The 24,497-nt window shown below is 43.3% G+C and overlaps 1 protein-coding gene across 10 annotated transcripts in view; it reads right to left on the minus strand.

The window, feature by feature from the left end:
- Positions 1-1,140: 1,140 nt before the first annotated feature.
- The window catches only part of SEPHS1 (selenophosphate synthetase 1), a 42,772-nt gene continuing 19,415 nt past the window's right edge, over positions 1,141-24,497 (minus strand). For 2 of the 10 annotated variants that reach the window (XM_040967845.1, XM_040967844.1), the window contains 8 exons: positions 21,988-22,262; positions 15,458-15,561; positions 13,303-13,410; positions 12,141-12,295; positions 9,625-9,715; positions 7,955-8,054; positions 4,539-4,751; positions 1,141-3,344 (listed from right to left, as the gene is read on the minus strand). In XM_040967845.1, the coding sequence (XP_040823779.1) occupies positions 3,130-3,344; positions 4,539-4,751; positions 7,955-8,054; positions 9,625-9,715; positions 12,141-12,295; positions 13,303-13,410; positions 15,458-15,561; positions 21,988-22,180 (1,179 nt within the window). In that variant the 5' untranslated portion in view covers positions 22,181-22,262 and the 3' untranslated portion in view covers positions 1,141-3,129. Of the gene's footprint in view, positions 3,345-4,538; positions 4,752-7,954; positions 8,055-9,624; positions 9,716-12,140; positions 12,296-13,302; positions 13,411-15,457; positions 15,562-21,987; positions 24,062-24,092; positions 24,236-24,497 lie in introns of those variants that run through there. The other 8 variants (XM_040967846.1, XM_040967847.1, XM_040967848.1 and 5 more) reach the window with 8 other exon arrangements.

The raw sequence follows: 24,497 nt of genomic DNA on the forward strand, positions 1-24,497 counted from the left end.
TTTCCTGCCCGACGTCCTTTATACTCGTCTTAGTAATCTGTATTTAATTATTTTTTTTAAAAAAAGTCTTTTTACTTTCTTGAAAGGCATAGAGCCAAGACAGATTTTTTTTTTTTTGTGCTGTTTCTTTCCCCTCTGTGTTCCCAGAGGATCCCAAGAGGAACAGCTGGGATTCAAATCAACACTCCTAAGGGATTTCCAACATCACAGGTGGCAGCTTAACCCACCTGGCAACACACTGGCCTCTTCATATGTTCTTTTCTACTTTACATTATAGCACAAGCATTCTACCAACAAGTAGTCCCTGATAACAACTTCATGGGATATAGAATTACAGCTTAATTCTGTATTGTTTTTAACAATTTGACAGCAATCATGAATTGTCCCTAACAATTTGTCAATCTAAAAAGAAATCACCCCCAAATTAAATCATTCATAATTTCACTACCTATAGATAATTGATATTCTCATTTTCCTGCATATACCATGTACATTTAAAAAATTATCACAGTACACACATATTGTGCCATGTCCCTATTATTAAATGCCAAAGACTTGATTTTTAAAAATAATTTCAACTGCAGAGAGAAAAAGGTAGACATCTACCTGTTCACTCAGCAAATGCCTAAAACAGCCAGGGCTGGTGCAGGACCAAACCAGGGGCCTGGAAATCAGTCTCCTACATGTAGGGCAGGGGCCCATGTACTTGAGCCATCACTTTCATTAGCAGGAAACTAGAATTTACAGTAAAACTGTGACTGGAGCCCAGGCACTAGGAAACAGCAGGCGGACAACCCAACCAATACATCAAACCTGAATTTTGATGGTCTCAGTGTTGTACAAATCTGTATCAAAAAACTCAATGTGGTTCTATGCATTCATGGATGTTTTATATTTTGATTACTTCCCTATTCTTAACAGAACTTTACAAATTTCCTTGATTGTGACAAAAATGTAGTGACAGTTGAATATCTTTATTACTGAAATTTTCTGTGTTTTTTTTTGTTTGTTTGTTTTTGATTGAATAATTCACATTTCCATTCCAACACTCTGCAGCCAGATTTGGGCCAAATCAAAGGCAGGAGCCAGGCACTCCACCCAGGTCTCCCACGTGGGTTACAAGGGCCCTGGCACCTGGGCCATCTTTAGGGCAGGAGTATGCCTTTGGACAAACACCTCAGATGATTCTGATACCTGGGAGGCTGGACCTACCAATAGGGATCACTTGAAAGGCCAGTTCTTCCTGCTGGGATCACACATTCCGAGTACCCAAACAGTCCTCTTTATCAAGAGAAATCCTCATAAAGCCGATTTTCTCAAGTGCAGAATCCACTTAGCTCACTTCCTCTCCACAGACCCACCACCAGGGAAATACACTACAATGAATGTGGCTCACACTCACTCAACCAATGCCAAAACAACGAAACAAAGCTGCACAGTGGATGTTTCTCACTCAGAAGTTTCCAGCACATTTTATTTTGCGTGCCACTGGCTTGTGGCTCTCAAGGACCAGCATTTGTATCCATCCCTACAAAACGTCCAGGCAACTTGAGCTTTTGCAGCAGCCTCTCATGCACCTCAGGCGCAGTTCTGTGTTCATGTAGGGAAGCTGCTTCAGTTCCTGCAGCAGGGCGCAGCCACCTGACGCCTCTTCCAGTGAGCGTCCTCTCTCCCTTGCTGGATCCTCTGGCAGGAAGCAGACAGGTCCACAGGTACAGCGGCTCTTGTGCTGTGAGCAGGAAGCATTCAGGGCCTGGGCGGAGGGCATGAGACCTTTGCTGATGGGGAATGACCCCGGAGGGCTCAACGTCCCTGTGCTCCACACCACAGGAGTTTCCTCCTGGGTACCAGGTGACAATGTAAGGAAGCCTCTGATTTTTAGCAACACAGTAACACCTGTTTAGATAGCCTGTTTGTTCTAGAACTACAAAATTCAATTCAAGAAAATATAGGTCCCATGAAAGACTTCGAAGTTTTATAAAACTAAAATCTAGTTTTCCCCTGATAAATTGTATTTCAGGCAAAACCCTCCCAAGGCTTCTAAAATAATATCAAAAGGAGTATCTGATTATACAAGAGCAATTTAAAAAATTAAATATTTATTTGAATAACAAGTTTTCGTTTGAGCTGCAATGTTAGCAATGCCAGTTTTTAACACAGATCACAAAATGCATGCACAACAAAAGGACTGGTGCAAGGGGCAAAATAATGCTAAGAATTAGGCTAAATAAGCTGCTGATTTTAACAAAAGGCTTGTGATCACTATACAAAATATAAAATGTATTAAACACTACCATCCACAACAGTCTTTATTGTTGATTATATTTAAAAATTATTTGCGTAATTATATATTGAATCGCAAATGAGTATTATACACGAACCCCCTTTTGGAAGGCAATTCCTCGTTGCACTATAGAACATCTAATTACATTGCAAAAAGTATCCTTTTTTTGGCTACTGATAAAATAATTAATGATACTACTGTAAATACCAGGAAGGCTACAAAAAAAATAAAGAAATAAAATTTCTTTTTCGTCTTCAAAGTGCTTTTCATGCAGAGTGAAGCACTTGACTTGCTGAACTAAATGCACTACTGCAGGATGTCCTGGGCCAGAGAGAGCTCTTGGGTGATCAGATTCAGAGCAATCATGCAACCCTCTTATAGCTTGGAAGCCATCATGTCACACTTACCAAATCCTTCTTTCCAGAATGCCACTCAAAACACTTAAAAAATGATGAAACTTCTATGATAAATACACACAAAATGAAGACAAAAACTGCTATCGGACACTACTTACTGGTAGTGTCTGTGCTACATGAAAGCACCTTTAAAAAGAGCCTATGCGGCAAGAGATAAGTGTCTAAAGATTCAAAATGAATCAACAGTATTGGATAACAATATAATTCTCAACTCAGAAGCTGCCTCAAGATTAGGTGCATCTTCAGTTAATGTAACAGGAAAAAAAGGCCATGGGTTTAATTAATTGTATCCACTCACGAATCGACCTACGGTCACCAGATGTGTAGACACAATGAGATTTTTGTTGTTGTTTATAGTCTTTAATTGAAGTGATGATAAAGGAAATAGATCTATTTAAAAACAAAATCAAACAGCTACCTCTGCCTAGATTAAGAGGTGGCACCGGGCGTGGGGTTCACATTCTGAGTGGCCACTTGTGGTGCGACTTCGATGATCCGGGGTTTGTCTATGATTCTGGCGGTACGGTTGCCCTTCTCTACAATCCCAATAATCCATGCTTGGTGACCTTCACCATATTTGGGGGACTTTATCTCTGCACAGAACCGAGCTGCTTGCTCACGTGGTAAACAGATTAGAAGGCCTCCTGATAAAGGAATAAAGAGTGACCATTAGTTGTGACACTATAAGAGTACTTCCTTCCATCCTTCTTATGACACTTCTACCCATAGCCAAGTATAGCCAGGGGCTGCAGGCAGGCTGCACTGCCCATTTAGAATAATGTCCATTGGACAGCAGTTAAGCAATTCCTCTAAAACACATTTGCAACACATTTTAAAACTGGGAAATTAAGCAGTTTGTGACCCATGTAACACTATGTAGGAGTCAGGTGTCAGTACAGCCCCCTCGACAGCATGGGAGCTACCCTTAAGTAATTATAAACAAGAGCACGCCTCACCTTTCCAAGAATGCATTCTGGCATTTTTTAAAATTTAAGACTCACGAAAGAGTGCATATTTCAAAAGCATGAGAGTTCTGGTCCTGACCATCATTATAAGAGAAGTATCAAATACAATAAACAACCATGTTGCAATTTCCCATAATTAAATTAAAAAATCACATCTTTTAAAGTGGAAATAATATAATCAGGAAATATTTTATGCTACACTAAAGACTCTGCATTAATTCACCCCACACTTACTCAGTACCCCAAGGTGGCTAACACTGTCCTGGCTGGGAAACTGCCTTCCTGGAGCTTACCTGTGGAAACTAAGTGAAAGCTGAGGAGTCCTCTCTATGCAAAGGCTAGGTGAGGCCTAAAACAGTCCTGAAAAACTCAGCCACTACACAGGGCTGACAGGGCAGGCTCTGCTGTCTGAGAAACATGGTCCCTGCCTCTGGCTTCCAGTGGAATCCTCTGGAGACCCTAGGCACACCCAAGATCAATGCCCCACATATTCTCAGGGTTGGGTCCAATTACATTCTCTTGGCGTGGTAAAAAAATGAAAGTTACAGATGAAATAAAAAACAGGGCCACTTACATGTTTCATTATCATAATTTCAGATAAATAGCCCCAAAATACAGGTTGCTCCATTAACCTACAGGTAGTATAGTTTATTTTAAATGCTAAGTTTCCAGTGAAAATGCGGTAACAGCTGTTCTTCCCATACTCGCCTCTCCCACCCACCACCAGATTCTTGTGTCAAAAAGGAGAACACAGGTCACTCCAAATGCACACACAGGACGCTGAGGTCTGGAGGCCTGCAGCAGGAAGTGTGTTCATGGAAACCTGAGCTCACTCAGAGTGGTTCACACAGGACTGGGCCCACACCCTTGTACCTGATGTCTCCGGGCAGGTCCCATGCATGAGGCCAAACATGTTTCCACAGGCCTTGCTCACAGCAGCCATCTTAGCCAGCACAGGAAGGTTGTGAATCACAAATGACACCTCGTTCCTCTGCTGCTTGGCTAGGTTCTGTGCGTGGCCCAAAATCCCGAAGCCGGTGATGTCGGTGGCAGCATGGGCGTTGAATGTGTGCATGAGTCCTGCAGCTGAGAGAGCAGAGAGGTGACTGAGAAAAAGCACCTGCCTTTAACTCGCAATCTCACTGTTAATCAAAAAGCTCACCTTTGTGAGAGAGATGCCACACACAAATAATGAAAATGAAGCATTATAAAGTCAACAAAACCCCAGTGAGACTCTCAAAGCTGACTTACTACAACCTGAACCTCCTGGAATCCATCAGCAGCTTCAATTAGGAACAATGAGTTATACTGTAGTAAATTTAAAAACATCTAACCAGATTATGATTTCGGTGAAAGGTAAACCATGTGAAAGTCATCCTAAAACTAAGGAACAGGGCTTTAAGAATGTATGACATAAAATCAAGGTACTCGGGGCTGGCCTTATGACAGAGTGGATAAAACTGCTTGCAATGCCAGCATCCCATCTGAGTGCCAATTCAAGTCCTGGCTGCACTACTTCTGATCCAGCTCCTTGGTAAAGGGGTTGGGAAAGCAACAGAGGATGATCGATGTTCTTGGGCTCCTGTGCCCATGTGGGAGACCCAGAAGAAGCTGTAGGCTCCTGTCTTGAGCAGGGCACAGCTCCAGCCACTGAAACCATTCGGGGAGTAAACCAGAGGATGGAAGATCTCTGACTCTGCTTCTCTCTCTGTGAATCTGCCTTTTAAACAAACAAATAAACCTTAAAAACAAAAAAACCCAGGTCTTTCCCTGAAGATGAATTACCTGGAAGTTCAATTTCCTTCACACTGGAAAAAAAAAAAAGATTTATTTATTTTTATTGGAAAGGCAGATTTGCAGAGAGAAGGAGATACAGAGAAAAAGATCTTTCATTCGCTGATTCACTGCCCAAGTGATTGCCAGGGCTGGAGTTGTGCCGATCTGAAGCCAAGAGCCAGGAGCCTCTTCCAGGTCTCCCATGTGGGTCCAGGATCCCAAGGCTTTGGACCACTGTCTACTGCTTTCCCAGGCCACACGCAGGGAGCAGACTTCACTAAAGAAGGGGAGCGCTTTTGAGTTGAGAGAAAGTGGGTACAAAGTGTAGAGTGGCCATTAGTTTTAGCTGTGTCACCAACTGGCATCAGTGAGGTGTTAATCCTAGTACATTGCTATTCAAATCCAGCCTTTATAGCAGGGTTCACTCTTGGTGCTGGACTCTCGGTGTTCACCATCCTGCAGTGACATGTATCGAGCAACACAGTATCACACAGAATAATTTCACTGCCACTCACAATCCTGGTGCTCTGGATATCTTTACTGTCTCTGTAGCTTGTTTTTCTAGAATGTTGTAGTTAGAATCATACTGTATACAGCCTCTTTAGATGGCCTCCTTTCACTTACTAATATGATTTTAAGTTCCCTCCACATCCTTTCATGCTAGATGACTCATTTCTTTTTCTTCTCAGCAATCCATACAGATGTGACAGTTCCCTTGTCTGTTAAGTGACTGGAGGACATTCCTGTTACTCCCAGGTTTTGCTTTTCTTATCAGAAACTAGTTGATCATACTTGTATGAGTCTGTCTCTGGGTTTTCTACTCCTACTCTAAGCTTTCCATAAAAACAAAAACAAATAAACAAATAAAATAAAACAAAAAAATTAGGCTGGTGCAGTGAACTAATCCTCAGCCTGCAAGCACTAGCATCCCATATGGGCACCAGTTCATGTCCCAGCTGCTCTACTTCTGTTTTAGCTCTCTGCTTATGGTTTGGAAAGACAGCAGAGGATGGCCCAAAGTCCTGGACTCTGCCCCGACGTGGGAGACCTGGAGGAAGCTGTTGGCATCAGACCAACCCAACTCAGGCTGTTGCGATCATTTGGGGAATGAACCAGCAAATGGAAGACTTCTCTGTCTCTCCTCTTTCTGTAAATATCTTTCAAAAAAATAAGTAAATCTTTAAAAACAAAACAAGCAGACAAAAAAACCCCACAAAATTTTGATTTCAATACAAACTTCTGAGACACCAAGCTGAGACACTGCTTGGGGCACATGCAGCATCGTTTTACAGTATCTAGCTTTAAGTCCCAGCTCTGCTACTGATTCCAGGTTCCTGCTAAAGCACACACCCTCCTTCTCCCAGGAGGCAGAAGGGAATGGAATAAGTCCTTGGATTCCTGGAACTTGCCTCAGTTCCAGCTGCTATGGGGGCACTTGGGAGTTTAACAAGGAAACAGGAGAGCTTTGTCTCTATGCTTTCCAAATAAAATTATTTTTGGATGGTGTTCTCTCCCATTTTCTTACACAGTCCTACAATTTCCTCTCCTTCTCCCTGCCTGTGGCCTGGGAAAGCAGCAGAAGATGGCCCAAAGCCTTGGGACCCTGCACCCATGTGGGAGACCCATCACACCTTGCTGCATCCTTGTTTAAGGTTATCCACAGAATCTGTGTATATTCTCTTCTACTTATAAATATGACAAGTAGGTACAGGCATGGAGCTTCCTAATTTGTATTAGGAAATCTTGATTAGGACCTTGACTAAGTCTTGAAATCAATTTCTGATAGCTGGTTCAGGAAAAGCTCAAGAAATCAACTGAGGAAATTCTTTGTCTGAAGGGACAAGATTTCTAGATTTTATCTTCAATTGTCTTGAAGGTTCCTACAGGGATGTCATACAGCCTACACCCTCTGTTCATGGACACTATACATTATCCGTGTTTTTGCAAACTTCTTGTAAAACCCTTTGTAAATCATGCAATTAATGATAAGGGAGCAAACTATTACTCCCAGAACATAAACTATCTCAAACTGATTCTAAATGCAGATTTGTTTCCAAATCAGTCACACATGGCAGCCCCATCAACACTTTCCAGAAGCAGCTACCTTGGCAGTCAGAAGTTAGGACTTTGGGAGACGCATGAGAGGGGTTTCCTTCTTGTTTCTAGAATGGTCACTGCATTTCCTATACACACACAGATACCAGTAACAACTGTGAGCACGCGATGCTTTAGCTGCTCAATCAAGCAATCCTTGGAAAGCTTTTCTCTATGCCAATCACATAAAACACTCATCTGCACTGGGAGCACACAATGTATTTGCATTCCCACCAGAGATCCATAGAACTACAAGCAGGTATCAAGAGCAGATGTTCTTCAGACACAAGTCCAATCTGATCCTTGGCCAGGTTCTCAGTTGAGAATGTATCTTTATATGTTTAAAGAGTTGTGGAGGTAAAAAATGCCCCATTCGCACTTCAAAGAACACGTGGCCCACTGGAGGGCCCTGCCCATACCTGTTCTGTTGAGCCTGGCCATATTCATCATTGCTTCCTGGTAAGCCAGCTCCACATCTTCTTGGGTGACCACTAATTTAATTTTATTCCATTTTTCAGGCTAAACATACAAGCATAGGTGAGGAAGAACAGAGGGGAAAATGTGGTTACTTTTTGAGCCACTGACAAGAAGAGCCGCTATTTTCTGAGTCACTTATGCTGTGGTTTTTTATGTATCTTCTGTTTCACTCTATAAGGTGCCAGCAATATGGTGTGTGAGATGCTGGCTGCCAACTTCCTATTCTTTTGATGGACAAAAGCCTTGTCATTAGTAAACTGTCAAGTCCCCAGATTCTCCTCCCATCTCTTTCATTGAACTGATGGCTTTCATCACTTGTATTACACTTTCACTCATTGTGACTGAATTTTAGGATTAAGGTATATCTCCATGTACAAAATGTGAAAACAACTTCAACTGCATTTGCACTGAGGATATCTCTGGGTGAGCCAACTGACCACCAAAGAAGGAATTTTTGTTTTCTTCTTCAAACTTCAACACACTCAGCATCATGGTGCTGGGTCCCTGGCCCACACTCATTATGGTCCAACAGCTGCCCTCATTCATGCCTTTATTTATTCATCTCAACCCACCACACCAACACAGCAATGACTTCTAGCTACCCTCAGCCATTGCCGTTTCTCCTTTGGATAAAACAATTGTTCTCAAGTCTGCGTCTATCTTTCCAAACAGCATTCTGTGCTGCCTAAGCAATATGTTCTTTAGTTGTTTCTGTCTGTAATAAGGCCATTATGCAGTACAATCCTCAGAACTTGCCTTTTTTATCCAGTTCTCAGTATTTAAAAACCCTAGTCCCTTCATCTTTGCTATTCCCCCACCTTGCCTGCTAGATTACTCGGGCCTGGACAGTCCAACCCCGTGGATTATTGTCTGCAGTGGCCTTGTGGTCTGATTCACTTCTCTGCTCTGCTCAAGCTAAGATATACTCAGCTGATGAACAACAAAATTATTTATTATTCTTTTTCAACTGTTTCTCAGGACTGGTAATTTCAGTTGATAGTTGCACAAATTAAACACACTGATGTGAGAATATAATACCACCTTATTAAATTGAATTGTTACCATACAGTAATGAAAAAGATATTAAGTATGATAATAGCTCACTAGGAAAATGTCTCTGGAGACATATTCTATTCCAGATTTATTCTACATGCGAGAATTATTTATTTCAATGTTCAGTTACTAGACAATTTTAAAAAAGATAAATCTAAATCTATGACAAGACAACTTCTAACTCCATGGTTAAAACTGTTTTAGAATCCATGTGTTATCTGTACCCCAAATACCTCACTTTTCACAAAATCTTTTCTGTTTTTAGTGACGTTTAAGATGTAATAGATGACACTATTTCAGCCCCAGATAAAGAGATCCAACCTCCAACTCTTATATTCCTGTGGTAAAAATTTTGAAGCTTTAATCTCAACCTGGCCTGTACCTACTTGAAATCTTCAGTACATGAAGTATTTGTTTAATGAAGAATACAGGTAATTGGGAGGATCTGTTTAAGGGCTTGACTGATAGTAAAAAGATCCTCACATTCAAAAGCCCTCCAACAAATTACCATGATCCTGAAAACTTAACTGGCTCCCTCACTGCAAGCAGATTCACTCACAATGTCCAGCCACTGATGCACTGCGACAGCAACTTGTGTCCCCAGGGGTTTCGTTAACACCAACACATCTCCTGGCACTGCATTATCTGGCCTGAAAAAAGAAAAAGGGCATGTTCCAGTAAAGCTAATGAACAAGATCAACTCATTACTATTAAAATGAAAGAGAGAAGGGCCAGTTTTGTGGCATCATAGATTAAGCTGCCATCTATGATGCCAGCATCCCCTAAGAGTGCCAGTCTGAGCTCAGCCAATCCACTTCTGATATGGTTACCTACTAATACACTTGGGAAAGCAGCTAAAGACGGCCCTTGCCCTTGGGCCCCTGTCCCACATGGGAGACCTCAAAGAAGCTCTTGTCTTTGGATTGGCCCAGCTCCAACCATTATGGCTATTTGGGGAGTGAACCAGAGGATGGGAGATCACCCCCTCTGTAAAATTTGCTTTCCAAATAATATTTGAAGCAGGGCAAATCATTTAGCCTTCAAAAGTTCCACTGGACCCTTCAGCCACAGATCAACATGTAATTTTCATTACAGTCCCACCCATAATAAGCGAGAACACTTCCAAGGTTGACCAGGCAAGGATGAATACACAAAATGCATTATATTCCCTCAGCAGGCTACTCAGCCAGACAAGAGAAAGCAGTACTGATTCACATTGAAACGGATGAACCTTGAAGACATGCGAAGGAATCAGACATAAAATTCCACCTATCTCATGTCTAGAACAGACAAATCCCTGAGAGAAAAATATTCCTGTTTGCTAGAGGATGGGAAGGGGAGGAGGAGGAGTTGGCAGTGACTGCTAACTGATCCAACGATTCTTTTATTCAGAAGTGGTCAAAGGGGCAGACTTACAAATCTGCAAAAAACAAGACTATACTTTCAGGGATCATTTCTATAGTCTGTGATAAATCCGCAAAACAATGAAATGTTATATGAAATTGTGTTACACTTTGAGACCTGAAACTATGAGTCTACCAGAAAGAAACAGGGAAATACTTCAAGGTGTTGGCACAGGCAGGGGTCAGACCACAAAAGCACAGGCAACAAAAATGAAGACAGACAAATGGAATATCAAAGTAAGTATCTGACCAAGGATTAATACCTAATACATATGAAGATCTCTAAAAACTCAACAAAAGAAAATCCAATTAAGAAATATGCAAAAGATTTTAATTTCTCAGAAGAAAAGCAAATCATCAACTAAAATAGGAGAAAATGTTCAACATCACTAGTCATCAGGGGATTGCAGATCAAAACCACAATGAAGTATCACCCCACCCTGTTAGTATAGCTATTATGGAAAAGACAACTATCAAAAGGCAGGCCGCCAAGGATATAGAGAAAAGAGAACCTTAAACACTGTTGGTGGGAATGCAAATTCAGCTTTTGAGGGAACAATATAGAGGTTCCTTACAAAACTAAAAATAGATCTATCATAGTCCAGCTGTCACACTTTTGTGAATAAATTCAAAGGAAGTGAAGTCAGCACAGCACAGATGCCCGCCCTCCCACCTCAGTACTATTCACAGGAGCCAACATAAGGAACAATCCACATGTCCTTCAAAGAAGGAATCAATAAACTGCAGTACACATCCACAGTGGAGTATTATTCAGTCCCCAAAAAGAGCAGAATCCTGACTTTTGCAACAAAGTGGATGGAACTGGAGATCATTATGTTAAGTAAAATAAGCCAGTCACAGAAAGGCAAATAAAATGTTTTATTTGGTGAAGTGGAAAAAAATTCCTAGAGGCTAGGAAAGGTGGGATAGGGGAGAAATAGATTCTATTTTTTTTTTTTTGTAATGAAGATTTTATTTATTTTTGTTGGAAAGGCAGATTTACTGATAGAAGGAAAGACAAAGAAAGATCTTCCATTTGCTGGTTTACTTCCCAAGTGGTTGCATAAGCTGGAGCAGAGCTGAACAAGTCAGGAGCCAGGAGCTTCCTCTGGGTCTCCCATATGGGTACAAGGCTCCAATACTTGGGGACATCCTCTACTGCTTTCTCAGGCCATTAGTGGGGAGCTGGCACTTGCAGGCAGAGGAGTAGGCAGTTTAGTCATCGCATTGGCCTTGAGAGAGAAGTTCTAGTGTTCAAACAGAAGTGAGTAGCTGCACAGGACAGTGCATAGGACTGTCCTTCGCAATACTATCTTACGTACCAAAAGAAGAATTGGAAGAGAGGGGCTGATTGTAGGCTCCAAACATAAAGAAGTGCAAAGACAGGCTGCCTCACTTGAGAGTGGCTTATAGGGAAATACTGCATTGCAGCCCATAAAAATGGGCACTGTATGTGAATGAAGCATTTTAAATAGTAAAATATTTCCAACAAATAAGTAAAAAGCAGGATGGGAGGGATGAAAACACTTCAAAACTAAAAACCTACCCTGGTGGGTGCTGTTGAACTGCAGATAACACCAGGAGTATTGAAACATACACTTCAAATGGGTGTGTTGTACAGTGAGAGAGAGAAGGAAAACACCCAGATGGTGTGAAACAAAAACAAACTCACATGATAAATTCATTGGGCTGGCAGACAGTTGTAGCAACTCCTCCCAAAACGATCCAGGGGTTTAACACCGTTTGGCCACCTGTTACCGACGTTCCTGCTTCCTCTGCTGCATCTTTAAAGCCCTGTATAATTAGGGGGATCACTTTATCCCTTTCCTAGAGTTTAAAAGGATATAAAGGAGAAATCAATTTTATTTAAAACTCAGAAAACAGAGTTCTAAACTTACAGTCATAAAAAGGAACATAAAATACTAAAGGAAGTCTAAAAGTTTATAGACAGGGCACAGTATATGGCACAAAATGGCGAGCGAATATGCTGCATTTTATGTGCTGTATCAAAACCTGAACAATATTCTAGGTTATAACATAAAGGAAACCCAAACAACATAAGAGGAAAAGATGTCTGAATTGGTCCATAAGACTGGCCTTAAGCCTGGTGACAATTAGAAATCAGCTCTCTAAAGATCCTTTCCTAGGCGAGGACCATACATGTGTAACTGCCCCCAGGTGAGCTGATAGCTCAGCGAGGACTGCAGAGATGGGCTGTGGCTGAGACAGAACACCCACCCCATACCACAAAGGCCTTGCTGAGACCACCCATCGTGTACAACCAAAGACAAGAGGATACGAGGGCAAAAAGGAACTCACAGAAAACTCAAGGGCATGACAGGGTCTATGGTTGCTGTCAGCAGTTACTCAAAGTTTAGAACCTGTCCAACTAATCTAATTTGGTTCCAATTCAGAGAGCAGGTACACTGCCAGTTGACAACACAGTAGTGCAAGCACATGAACACACACTGGGGGGCCAGCCTCCTCACTGTCTTTATCGGGAAGAGCCCAGCCTGTGTGTCGCTGTGTATCTTGGGTGAGTAAGGGCAAGCCCAATTCACAGGCCTGGCTACAGTACTGCTATCATGGCCTAAATTTAATTAATTAAAATAACCACTCAAAAATGCCTTGGTTTTACTCTACCTGAAAGAAAGGCAGGCAGCAGGTGGCAAGAATGAAAAGATGAACCAGGCAACCTCTCATTCTAGTTTGGTGGCAACTGCTAAAAATCAGAGTGCCAGAAGGAACATGGAAGCAAAGTGGCCTGGGGCCCTGGCCTTCCTTATGTGAAACAACATGTACCCAAGATGATGGAAGCCAGCCTGGCTACTTACCCTGTCGGTCATTTTATTACTGACCCCGAGGAGCATCAGCATATTGTCACATTCCGTGACCCCCATGGCATAGAGGTCACTGAGGACATTGGCACATGCTATCCTGCCCTGGGGAGAGAGGAAAGAGGTGAGGACGCACACTGTGGATGTTCCATCTGAAGAAACTGAGCATGAGCCCGGAGTGGCTGCCAAGGGCAGGTAGGACGGTCTAGAATGGCAGCCAATGGGCCCTCTGCAGACCTGCTAGTAGCTACAGCCTCAGCACAGAGCCACTGCATGCCATGCCCACACAAGCCTTGACTCTAGCTCTGCTTTGTTCTGCACTTCTCTACCCTGTATATTAGAAGCAGGCCCACAAGTTATCTAGGGGAGAACACCCAGCAGGGAGGCATGTGAACTGAGGGTCTGGAAGACAGGGTTTGAAAAAAATCTGTCAACAGCTGTGTCCTTCCTGGGGCCTTGGAAATAGCCACCGATACTGAATGGAGACCACAAAATGTTGACATTATGGGTTGTGGAGGACATGGTTTATAAACATGTGGGTTATGTTTTGTAGCTTTTTCCAAAACTGTAAGAGACAAACAAGAAAAGTAACTTGGTTGAGGAAAAAAACAAACCAAAAAATAAAAAGAAAGAGTAACATCCAGGGCTTAAGTTAGTCTTCTAAAGAAAAAGAAGTATTTCCCAATATACTGTATCATCTTACTAGGAACTTTAACATAGTATTTAACAGAATTGAGACAATAAAACAATTTATTAAAAATTGCAAACAACAACAAAAATAAAGTGTTTTACTGCCTTAGGAGATTTTGTAAATGTAAGTAGCCATTGTCTATCATTATAATTTCATCTAGACAGGAGGTAAGTATGGAGGATCCAATCCCAGAGCAGTACTATCATTTGCAGTGGCTGCCCAACTGCAAGCTTTGTTTCCTCCTGGGTCCTGGCAAATGGCCATGCAGCTCAACAACCTCCTGCGGTCCCACTCTTATACCACCAAGCCTCCTCTGCATGACTGACAGGTAATCTACAACCAGAAAGGCCAAATCACAGGGCAGGATGGCAACCATCTACTGTCCCCTTCAGTTCTGGCTGCTTCTTTTCTCAAATGCTTTTAAGAGATGCTAGGGAAAAGAAAAATGCATTGTGGTTCTAGCTACTTATGTCATCTGGTCTGCTGGGACACCTGTAGTCTGATTTACCATCTCAGTCTGTGGAAGCATGGTTCTTGGGAACTGAGGAATGTGCAGGGGGCATACAGGCTTGTCACTGGCCTGCAATGTGGAACCTTCCTCCACTTAGTTACCTCATGGCCTAAGCTCCTAGACCTGCAGCTGGAGCCCAGGGTCCTTCCACACAGGAAGGACACCTAGCATTTTACAATACATGGAATAGTCTCAACATCTCTATTGATCCCTCTTAGCTGGCAGAGAGGAAGTGTTAAAGGTTGGGCAGATTAAAGGGTTCCTAGCTACAACCAAGCACTGAAGAATTGAGAAACATCTAAAGCAGAGTATAGTTAGTAGCTAACAAACTTTAATCCAATGAACAGCTGCATCTCACACACAGCAGCATGTGACACAGCAGTGGGCAGCAGTGTGAATGAACGGGCAGGAGGAAGTACCATGTATCTGAATCAGGGTTCAAGCCCAGCAATAAAGCTGCTTTATTTTTGGGAAGAAATACTGAGGATCAGCCCAATTACAGAGCATACACTAGCCTGAGCTTAGAAATTCCAAAAAATAAAAAAAAATTTTTAAAAATTTAAAAAAGGGAGGAGGGAAGGTACAAGTCAAGAAAGAAGAAAGTGACAAAAACTGTCACTCAAGAGACATGCCACTAAACCAGTAGGTGTTTTCACACACACACACACACACACACACACACACACACACACACACACACACACTCTCTCTCTCTCAAGTATGAGTGCAGTAGAGATCTCCCTGCCTCTCCCTTGTTTTACACATGGGGCCAGGTGTGAGGAAAGAAGGGGCCAGCTGCTGCCATACAGGAGGCAGTGCAGGGCTGGGGGCAGTGTAATTTGAACACAGCAGTATAAGAAACAACCAGAGGTGCAGGTACAAAGTCCAGTCACCATCAAAAGCAAAATTATAAGATTTCCAGTAACAAAAACCTGTTAGGTCGAACTTACCATCATGTAAGGGTCGTCTACGATAGGATAAATGTAATCCGTGGTCTGAACCAAGGAGAGCCCACCATGTCTCAAAGGAATGACACAAGTATCCATTCCAATGCCTGTGAAGATGGAAGTCATCAGCATCCACAAATAAACCAGGAGAGCCGTTCTCTTTCACTCTGGCAGTGTTGTGAACAGAAAGACCTCTGCCTAAGACACTTCAGGAAACCGCACATGCCAATGAAGCCATGTGTGTCCTATCAAGAACTGTAACTGAAAGAAATGTGAATTGTAACTAGCTTAAGAGAAACAGAAATTAAAATGTTAGTCATCAAGACGACTTCAATAGTGATATTTTTTTAAAATCTCTTTACTATAACCAATTTGATGAAAATTTTATTTATTGATTTCATCCACTATGTCATTCCCCTGCACTGACAACCCCAAATGCCTGAAATGGCTGGGTGACCCAGGCCAAAACAAGTAGCCACAACTTAGTCTCCCACACAGGTGGCAAGAACCAACCCACCTGAGCCATGACCACCAGAAAACAGCTTGTCAGGAGCTGCAGCTGGGTTAGCAACCCGACATACTCAGACAGCGGACAGTGTCCCAACCAGTGTCTTAACCATCAGGCCAACCATCCACCCCAGTAGGATTTCTAATGATGCCCAGAATAAAAGTTTTCTCTTACACTGTATCATCTTTTATTGGACTATGTTATCGCAATACTCTGTCACTTGGCATCGCAAAGAATTTCTTTGACTATGAAAATAGAGTATATGAGCTTAGGATATTTGAATCTGTGGTTAAAAACTTTGAGTACATCTTTAGATATTATTTCATTTTCTCAGCAGAAAATTCGTGAAGCATTTTACATAAAGCACTATCGTAACAAAAATCAAGGTGATTAAGGACAAAGCTAGACTTCATTTTTTTTTTAAAAGATTTATTTATTTTTTTATTGGAAAGTCAGATCTACAGAAAGGAAGAGAAACAGAGAGAAAGATCTTCTATCTGCTGGTTCATTCCCCAAGAAGCTGCAATGGATGGAATTGAGCTGATATGAAGCTAGGAGCCAGGAGCTTCTTCTGGGTTTCCCATGTGGGTGGAGGACTACAGGCTGTCCTCTACTGCTTTCCCAGGCTACAAGGAGGGAGCTAGATGGGAAGTAGAACAGTTAGAATATGAACTGGCGCCTATATGGGATCCCGGAGCTTGCAAGGTAAGGATTTAGTTACTGAGCTACCATGCCATGTCCCCAGGAATTTCTGGAAGAACTCTTACATAAACACTTAGTACCTATGTAATCTAACTGTTTTATAAGTTTTCAAAAGTACTTCTAAAGAGGAACTTTTAAAACTCCATGTTATTTGTGTAGTAAAAAGCTTACAAATGCCACCTTTAGTAGCTTATGATATGAAAGTCATGTGTCTGAAGTTTATCCTGTCCACTAAAATGAAAAAAACAAAAAGTGTGGCACAAGATAAAAATGAGTTCAGTGTATTAAAAATAATTTGACTATTTAGACAGAAGAGACAACCAGCAAATTACTCAGGGTTTCTATTTGCTAAACTCAATTTTGCAGTATTCAAGCCTAGTAACAGTGGATCAAATTTTTTTTCTTAAGAGAAAAAAGAAAAGATTTTATTTCTTTGAAACAGTTACTAAGAAGAGAGAGAGAGAGATGGCGAGAGAGTGTGCACTTCCATCTGTGGTTCACTCCCCAAAGGGCTGCACTGGCAGACCAATCCAGAGCCAGGAGCTTTATCGAGGACTCTCGCATGGGTGCAGGGGCCCAAGCACTTGGGCCATCCTCCATTATTTCCCCAGGCACATTAGCAGGCAATTGGATCAGAAGAGGAACAGTTAGGACTAGAAATGGTGCCCATTATGGGATGCTGGCACTGCAAGCAACAGCTTAACTTGCTATGCTATAGCACTGGCCCAGGTCACATTTCTTTAAACATCACTTGCAATGCAGCCACTTCAGATTTACAAAACTGCTCCTATTACATAAGGTGAATAGTGTTCCCATACTCCTTTTCAAAGGACACCCTTCTAACTGTATAATGAGTACTTCCACTTTATTGTCCAACACCAAAGTAGGAAAAGTACAGAAGGGAGCCAGAGGACTCTCCCCTGTAAATGTAGAATTCCAAATCGAACAAGAATGTATCTTATCAGAATCTCACTAAAACTGTCTTCTGTGTTTGTACAAAACTTCAACAGACCCAACCATGGCGGATCACAGAGGCCCCTCCTCTTGCTGGTGTTAAGTCCATTACCACCAATCAAGTTCAGTAACACACTACAGTGTGTGAAGACAGTGAAGACAGGATTGTGGTTTTGATGAACTCCCATGGGATCCAGCTGGGAGCAACAAATTTAATTTCAGAATGGCAAGTCTCAGAAATCTGAGGCAATGGGACCCTTCGGTAGTGATCAACTTTCATCTGTGACAGACAAGATCATGAGCAAAAATTCATTTCAAAGCCAGGTGCTCAGATTCACAAATTTCCCTCACAGTGCCCTTCTGCACCTATGTCAAAACAGGGCAAGAATCACATTCATTTGCATAGAATTTCCTTAAATTGACAATCACAGCTAGTTATGTTGAGCCAATCACCATTCAATTTGGAAAATGGAAAGATATCATCTTATTTCAGGTATCAATTTAAATTATAGGACTATAAGACAAAAAAGAAAATTAGCTGCTGAATATTGGTTTTAAATATTCCTAATGTGAGTCATTATAAATCTGATTCAAACATATGATTTGTAAAACTCTTCATTTCTATACCTGGCAAGTTCTTACATCAAAACAACTGGAGAGTCTTAAGCATGTTTCTGGGTTGAAAAACTTTCCCCTTTACTACGGTGACACCAGATCTACTTGAGGGAGGGGCTGCTGTCATTCAACATGGCTGCCAGGAGGTTACTGAGTTCTTGAAATGTGACTATTCCAAGTTGAGATGTGCTGTAAGTACAAACCAGACACCAGGTTTGAAACAGTACCAAAACCAGCATTTCATTTTGTCCTATGAGAGCATCTTCAAAAAGTTCATGAAAAATATATATTATAAAAATAATAATCTCTTTATCTCCTCTATAAATTTCCTTCCAAATACATTAAAACGGGGTTAGGGGAGGACTAGCGTGGTACCCTCACACAATAATCCTTCAAGCTGCAGCACCAGCATCACATACAGGACCAGTTCCAGTCCCAGCTGTTCCACTTCCCATCCAGCTTCCTACTCATCACCTGGGAGGGCAGCAGAGGATGGCCCAAGTCCTTGAGACCCTGCACCCACGAGGGAGACCTGGAAGAAGCCTCTGGTTCCGGTCACTGCAGCCATCTGGGGAGTGAACTGATAGATCCTCTCTGTCTCCCCTTCTTCTCTCTGTAAATCTGCATTTCAAATAATAAATAAATAAATAAATAAACTACATGGATTTCAAAAACATTTGCATCAAAACAGTTTATTTTTCTCACAGGCTTTTTTAAAAACAGATTTTTAAAATTAAGTTCAGTTAAACTTAATAAACCTCTTAAGTTTCAAGAGGGAAGAATGAGGTTGAGCTGGAGATGGATCACACATCTTGAAAATCAGTTTCAAACTGAAAGAAAGAGTGACAGTCTGGATAGAACACAAGCAGAAATGAAGATTCCACTGGTAGGGGAAGCCTTAAATATTAAATACATAAGGAGGAATAGAAAATTCTAGAAGCCTTCAGTAAGGCGCAAGCCCTCTAACTAAGAAGATATAACCTGGGGCGTACAGTTGACACACACTGCCTGGGATGCCTGCAGCACGTACCACAGGGCCTGGGCTCAAGTCCCAGCTTCACTCCCAATCCCAACTTCTTGTTCACGTGGCCCCTGCAAAGCAGCAAGTGAAGGATCAGGTAGCTGGGTCCCTGCGACCCAACAGTGACATGAACCGAGTTCCTGGCCCCCAGATATGTTGGGATGGAAGACTGGTCTCTCAATCTTTCTCTTGGCTCTCAAATAAAATAAATAAATAAGCAAAGAATACAAGACATTTTATCACTGCCAGCAGCTATCAACATCTGACAGTTTTTAAGTACCAGTCAACATCTGTACCAGTTTCTAAGACACACTGACATTTGTTCAGTTAGGATATATCTAGTAAGCATGCATACACACTCCAAAAGTGGGCTCATCATTCTATAGGAATTCAATCAGAAAAGATCTAAAGCAGATAAACATACATACATAGATACATGCATACATGTACATATATACATATACAAAGGCATGCCACAAAGGTCATGGAAAAAAATGGAAAAGATAAAGATTATTTGGTTAAAAAAAATTTTGAAATCCATGCATGTTTTTCTTTTTCTTTAAGATTCATTTATTTTTATTGGAAAGTCAGATTTACAGAGAGAAGGAGAGACAGAAAGATCTTCAATCTGTTGGTTCACTCCCCAAGTCATGCATGTTTTTCATGAAGTATTTGAACACCCTCCACACACACACACACACACACACACACACACACACAATTTTCTGGCAGCCACACAATTCCCAAATACTACTATGAGGCTGCTTTTTGTTTTTCAAGATAAATTTACTTGAAAGGCAGAGTTAGAGACAGACAGATATATACACACAGAGAAAGCTTTTCCTTCTCTTGGTTCACTCTCCAAATGGCTGCAAAAGCCAAGGCAAGACAGGCTGAAGCCAGGACCCCAGAACTCCACCCAGGCCAGGTCCAAGCACTCAGAGGCAGATCAGAAGCAGGGCAGCCAGGACTCAAAATGGCCTGTGACTTAACCTGCTGTGTCCTGTTTCACAGATGAACAAAGTGAGGCTCTCATAGGCTAAACAGTAAGCACAAAGCTGGGAGCAGTGACTATCGGTGGCAGGGTATGACTCTCAGCAGGATTCCAAGGCAAAGTCTTGTCATCAAAATAACCACTTCTGCATCAAGCCTAATACTTGCTCTATGCATCCCCTGGGGTCTATCCACCTAGCGAACACTGTGAGTGCAAAATGTAGGGAATGCACATTGCTGTGAGACAGGCTCACAGCTTCATTTTCTTCTCTAAAGCTGGGGATGGGGTGCAGGCTCCCCCAGGCCTATGTGTCCATCTACTTTTCCCTGCCTCCTTCACTGCCTTCAGAGAGCTGTCCCCTTTGGCACTGCGAGCAGTTAAGGCCAAAGCGGGTGACAAGTCAGAGATGGAAGATGTGGACTCCAGGTCCCTGCTCCTTCGAAATGCTGAGGAGTGTACACAGTGGGCCCAAGCATTCACCAACTTGCACAGGGAGGGCGATAAACAGCAATTACTGCTTCAGCAGGCCTTAAGTCATGTGTTTTTGATCATCAAGAAGCTTCTTTTCTTGACAGAGTTACCCAGAGCTTCCTTGGTACAGCCAACCCCCTGCACCCTGAGGCTCCTCATCAGTGTATCCAAACAACAGACAATCAAAATATTCAGAAGAAAAGCTGCGGCTGTGTCCAACAACAGTCTCTTCCTTTTCTCCGTCATCCCTAAGCAACGCAGTTAACACTATTTACACAGCATTAGGTAGTTTAAGTAATCCAGGGATGATTTTAAACATATAGGAAGCTCTATGTAGGTCATACACAAAAACACTATGCTATTTATGCAGGGAATTTAGCATCCTCAGACTCTGGTACTGTGGGCCGTGTGTGTGTGTGTGTGTGTGTGTGTGTGTGTGTGTGTGTGTGTCCTTCAAGGACACCAAGGAGCAACTGCATCTGCTTCCCTCTGCACTAGGAAGTGGCCACGGATTCCAACTCTGTCCTTCGTGCAGTGTTTCTCCAGTCTAGACCTCTGCTGGAAGACAGAAACTCTTTTGTGTGCGCATGTACGCATCCAAGTGCACATTTTCCTCCCTCCTACCCAAACCACATTTATCTGCTCTACCTGTGGGGAAAGCATGGAGTGCCCCGGACTGTACAACAAAATGGGCAAAAATAAACTAAAGACAAATTGTGCCATTACACTAACAAACAGCATGCCAAGAGCCTAACAGCAATCCCAAGCTCTGTGTTTGGGATAAAGCATGCACTGAAATCCAGGAAGGAAAAAACTGCCTTCAATTCCATGCTGGGGCAAGGACAGAGCCATCCAGTCCCCGCACCCCAGCTCTTCAGGAGATGCCCAGTTGCTGCCCAACCTCAGCACCTGCTCCCCACACACCATCCACGATGCTCTGAAGGCATTCCTTCCTGCGGCCTTCGAAGAGCACGCAAGCACTGCAGGGGTTACTTTAGGGAGGGGCAAACAGGAGTTTCTGCCTCTCCTCAGCAAACCAAAATATCATTTGATTATAGTTTAAAAAATGTTTTCAATATCATTGTCTCAGCTGCATAACTCATAGCTTTACAAGTCCTTCCAACAAGTTATGACATCATCCCGTTACCACTGGATTGCTCTTAGAATTCTTTTACAGAAACAAGAGGAAGAGCAACCTGGTTGACAAGTCTGTTTTTTTGACTCATGGACCAGGTTGCTCACTAGCAAAGAAACAATGGTTTACATACCAAGTCTTGGCATGACAGCTCCCAGAAACTGTTCATCTTCTTGGAAGTGGTTTTCTTGTAAAGATTCCAGCAACTTCTGTAGGACATCTTGGGGCACTTTGCAGCCTGTGCCCTTCAGTTCTGTGAATCTGGTTAGCCGGAAGCTCTTGTCCAATTCATAAGTCTCTGGGTTAAAGGTTTCCCGCGTAGACATGGTTCTTGGGTTCCAGCTCCTCAGAGTTCAACCCCTCCCTTCCCCCTCTCCTGGTGGGCTGGGTTCTTTATTACAGATCCACCTAGGTAGCACCAAAAATACAAAGACACCATTAAAAGAATTCCGACCAGCACATGTGCCTAGAATCAAGTGAATGTGTGCCAAGGAAAACCAAACCGGGTAGCGGAGGGGGAAAGAACTGCATCACAACACCTTGACCACTAGTTGTGCATCAGAGTTGAAAGGGACTGTCCGTATCATCACAGACAACTAGGGGAAACACCTGACATCTCCAGTGGGGGTGTAACTGTGGTCATGAGGCCACAGGCCAGCGAGGAACACCGCCCTGGAATTGGGAAGAACCTGCCAGCAGGCTCACATGACAACACCACCTTGAACTTTTAAGTCCCAAACATTCACTTCACCTGTCAACTGGCAGGCACACGTGGTTTACAAAGTAGAGGTCCTATGGAAACCTTTTACTCTCGCAGAGCTAAAAGGTCCAGGAAACACTGTGTAGTGAAAGAGGCATTGAAGCAAATGCATTTGACAAAATTCCTCTCCTCGTCAAGGTCCTCAGTTTCTAGAAAAACATGCTTTCCCTCTGTACCGCAAGTATACAACGTAATCCACAGCTAATGACTTTAAAAACACAGTCATGTTCAAGTTCAAAAGAGTCCTGGAAAACTTCCCTGATGTTTTAATGTAGTGTTGTTTCCTAGAAAGCAAGCATCCCGCCCAACAAGCTAGTACACACAGCACTGACAAACACCAGAATCTGCCACTGCTCATGACCATTTCATCGCAAGAACTGAAACGACAAGGGAAACCACGCTAATTATGAGCATTTCTGGCATTACAACTGAAGGTCTGAAGCAAGCCCCCAAGTCTGAAGCCTTTGGAGCTAACACACACGCACACACACCCCGAACATGTGCTCCTGAGGTTTGCAAACCCCCAGACTGATAACTTTATTGGGCATAGAATTACAGACACCCCAAATTTTAGGGTCAATTTCCTCTATAAAGTTTATGATTGAGAACATAATTCCCATTTATAGTTTCCCATACCCCGGGAAGCACATCGCTCATTTAAAATAAATCTCACACACCCTGAGTTTGGGCAGTAGTCCAAACTGTCCTTAGAAAAACATGTTTTTGGATGAGCGGTGACTTCAGCGGTAAACCTACCACTGTAGTCACAGCGGATCGTTCAAACACCATTCCAAGAAACCAACGTGCCCCCACCAGCAGGCCAGCCTGGCCCAGCACGCCAGCACACACGGGGGTTCCGAAGCCATTTTAGAGTCAGTACTTCGAAAGGCAACAAACCTGGCAAAATGCCTACTGCCACCCCACCTCAACCAGGAAAATCAAATTAAATAAATACACAGAGAGACATATGCAACTCACAGGGTGTGTGTTTCCTGGGAGGGGGAGGGATCCGATTCTTTTCCTACCTCCAATCCTCATCCTTCCCTCTCAAAGGTGGAAAGATTTGAAGGGGGGTGAGAGTTTTAAGCCCTTAAATGCAGAAGGCATTGTTCAGGAAGTTAAAAAAAAGACAAACAAACTCAAGGGCACTAGAAAACACATCACAGCCAGCCACACATCCCAAACCTAAAACACTAATAATAAATCCTGACATTTGGGAAGGGAATGCGAAGGGGATGAAGGGGTGGGCAGAGAGGGTGTCTGGGGAAGCTGGGATTCCTGGACGTGGGTCCGTCTGCATTACAACAGCCGGAGCACTGGGACCCCAAGACCACACGTTTACACCTTTAAAACAGTGACACGAATATGTAAAAATGACGTTTAACTCATTCCGTCCCGGGCCAACATTTTCCTTCCTTCGAAGTCACAGCTTGATGGACGCCGGGCGGCCAGCCCCGACCCCCTACCTACCTACCTACCCCCAAGCCCCCGAAGTGCGCGGCGGCGTGGGCGCGCCAGGGGCCCGGCACTCTCCATGAAGCTCCGCGTCCCCGGCAGCGGCGGCCCGCGACCGGACGACGGGCACGCGGGGCGACAAGCTTAAGTCTCAGGCCGCCGCCTTTAAAGGCGCAGCAGGCCCGGGCCGCGCTCTTTGTGCGGCGCCTCGCCGCGGGCAGGCGGACGGGCGGAGGGGGCCGCGCGGTGCCCCCGGCCGGGCCATGGCGGCCGCGGCGGGAGGACGAGGGGGTTGCGTGGGCTGGGGGAGACGGCAGGGGCGCCCCAAATCCCCGCAGCGTCCGCGGGGCTCGGAGGAGGAGCCCCTCGGAGGGGGAAAGCACCGGGGTGGGGAAGCCCGGGCAGGAGTCTCCCCGCCGCGCGCGCCC

Source organism: Ochotona curzoniae, unplaced genomic scaffold (genome assembly GCF_017591425.1).
Source record: "Ochotona curzoniae isolate NIBS_2020 unplaced genomic scaffold, NIBS_Ocur_1.0 scaffold_4683, whole genome shotgun sequence".
Classification (NCBI taxonomy): Eukaryota; Metazoa; Chordata; class Mammalia; order Lagomorpha; family Ochotonidae; genus Ochotona; species Ochotona curzoniae.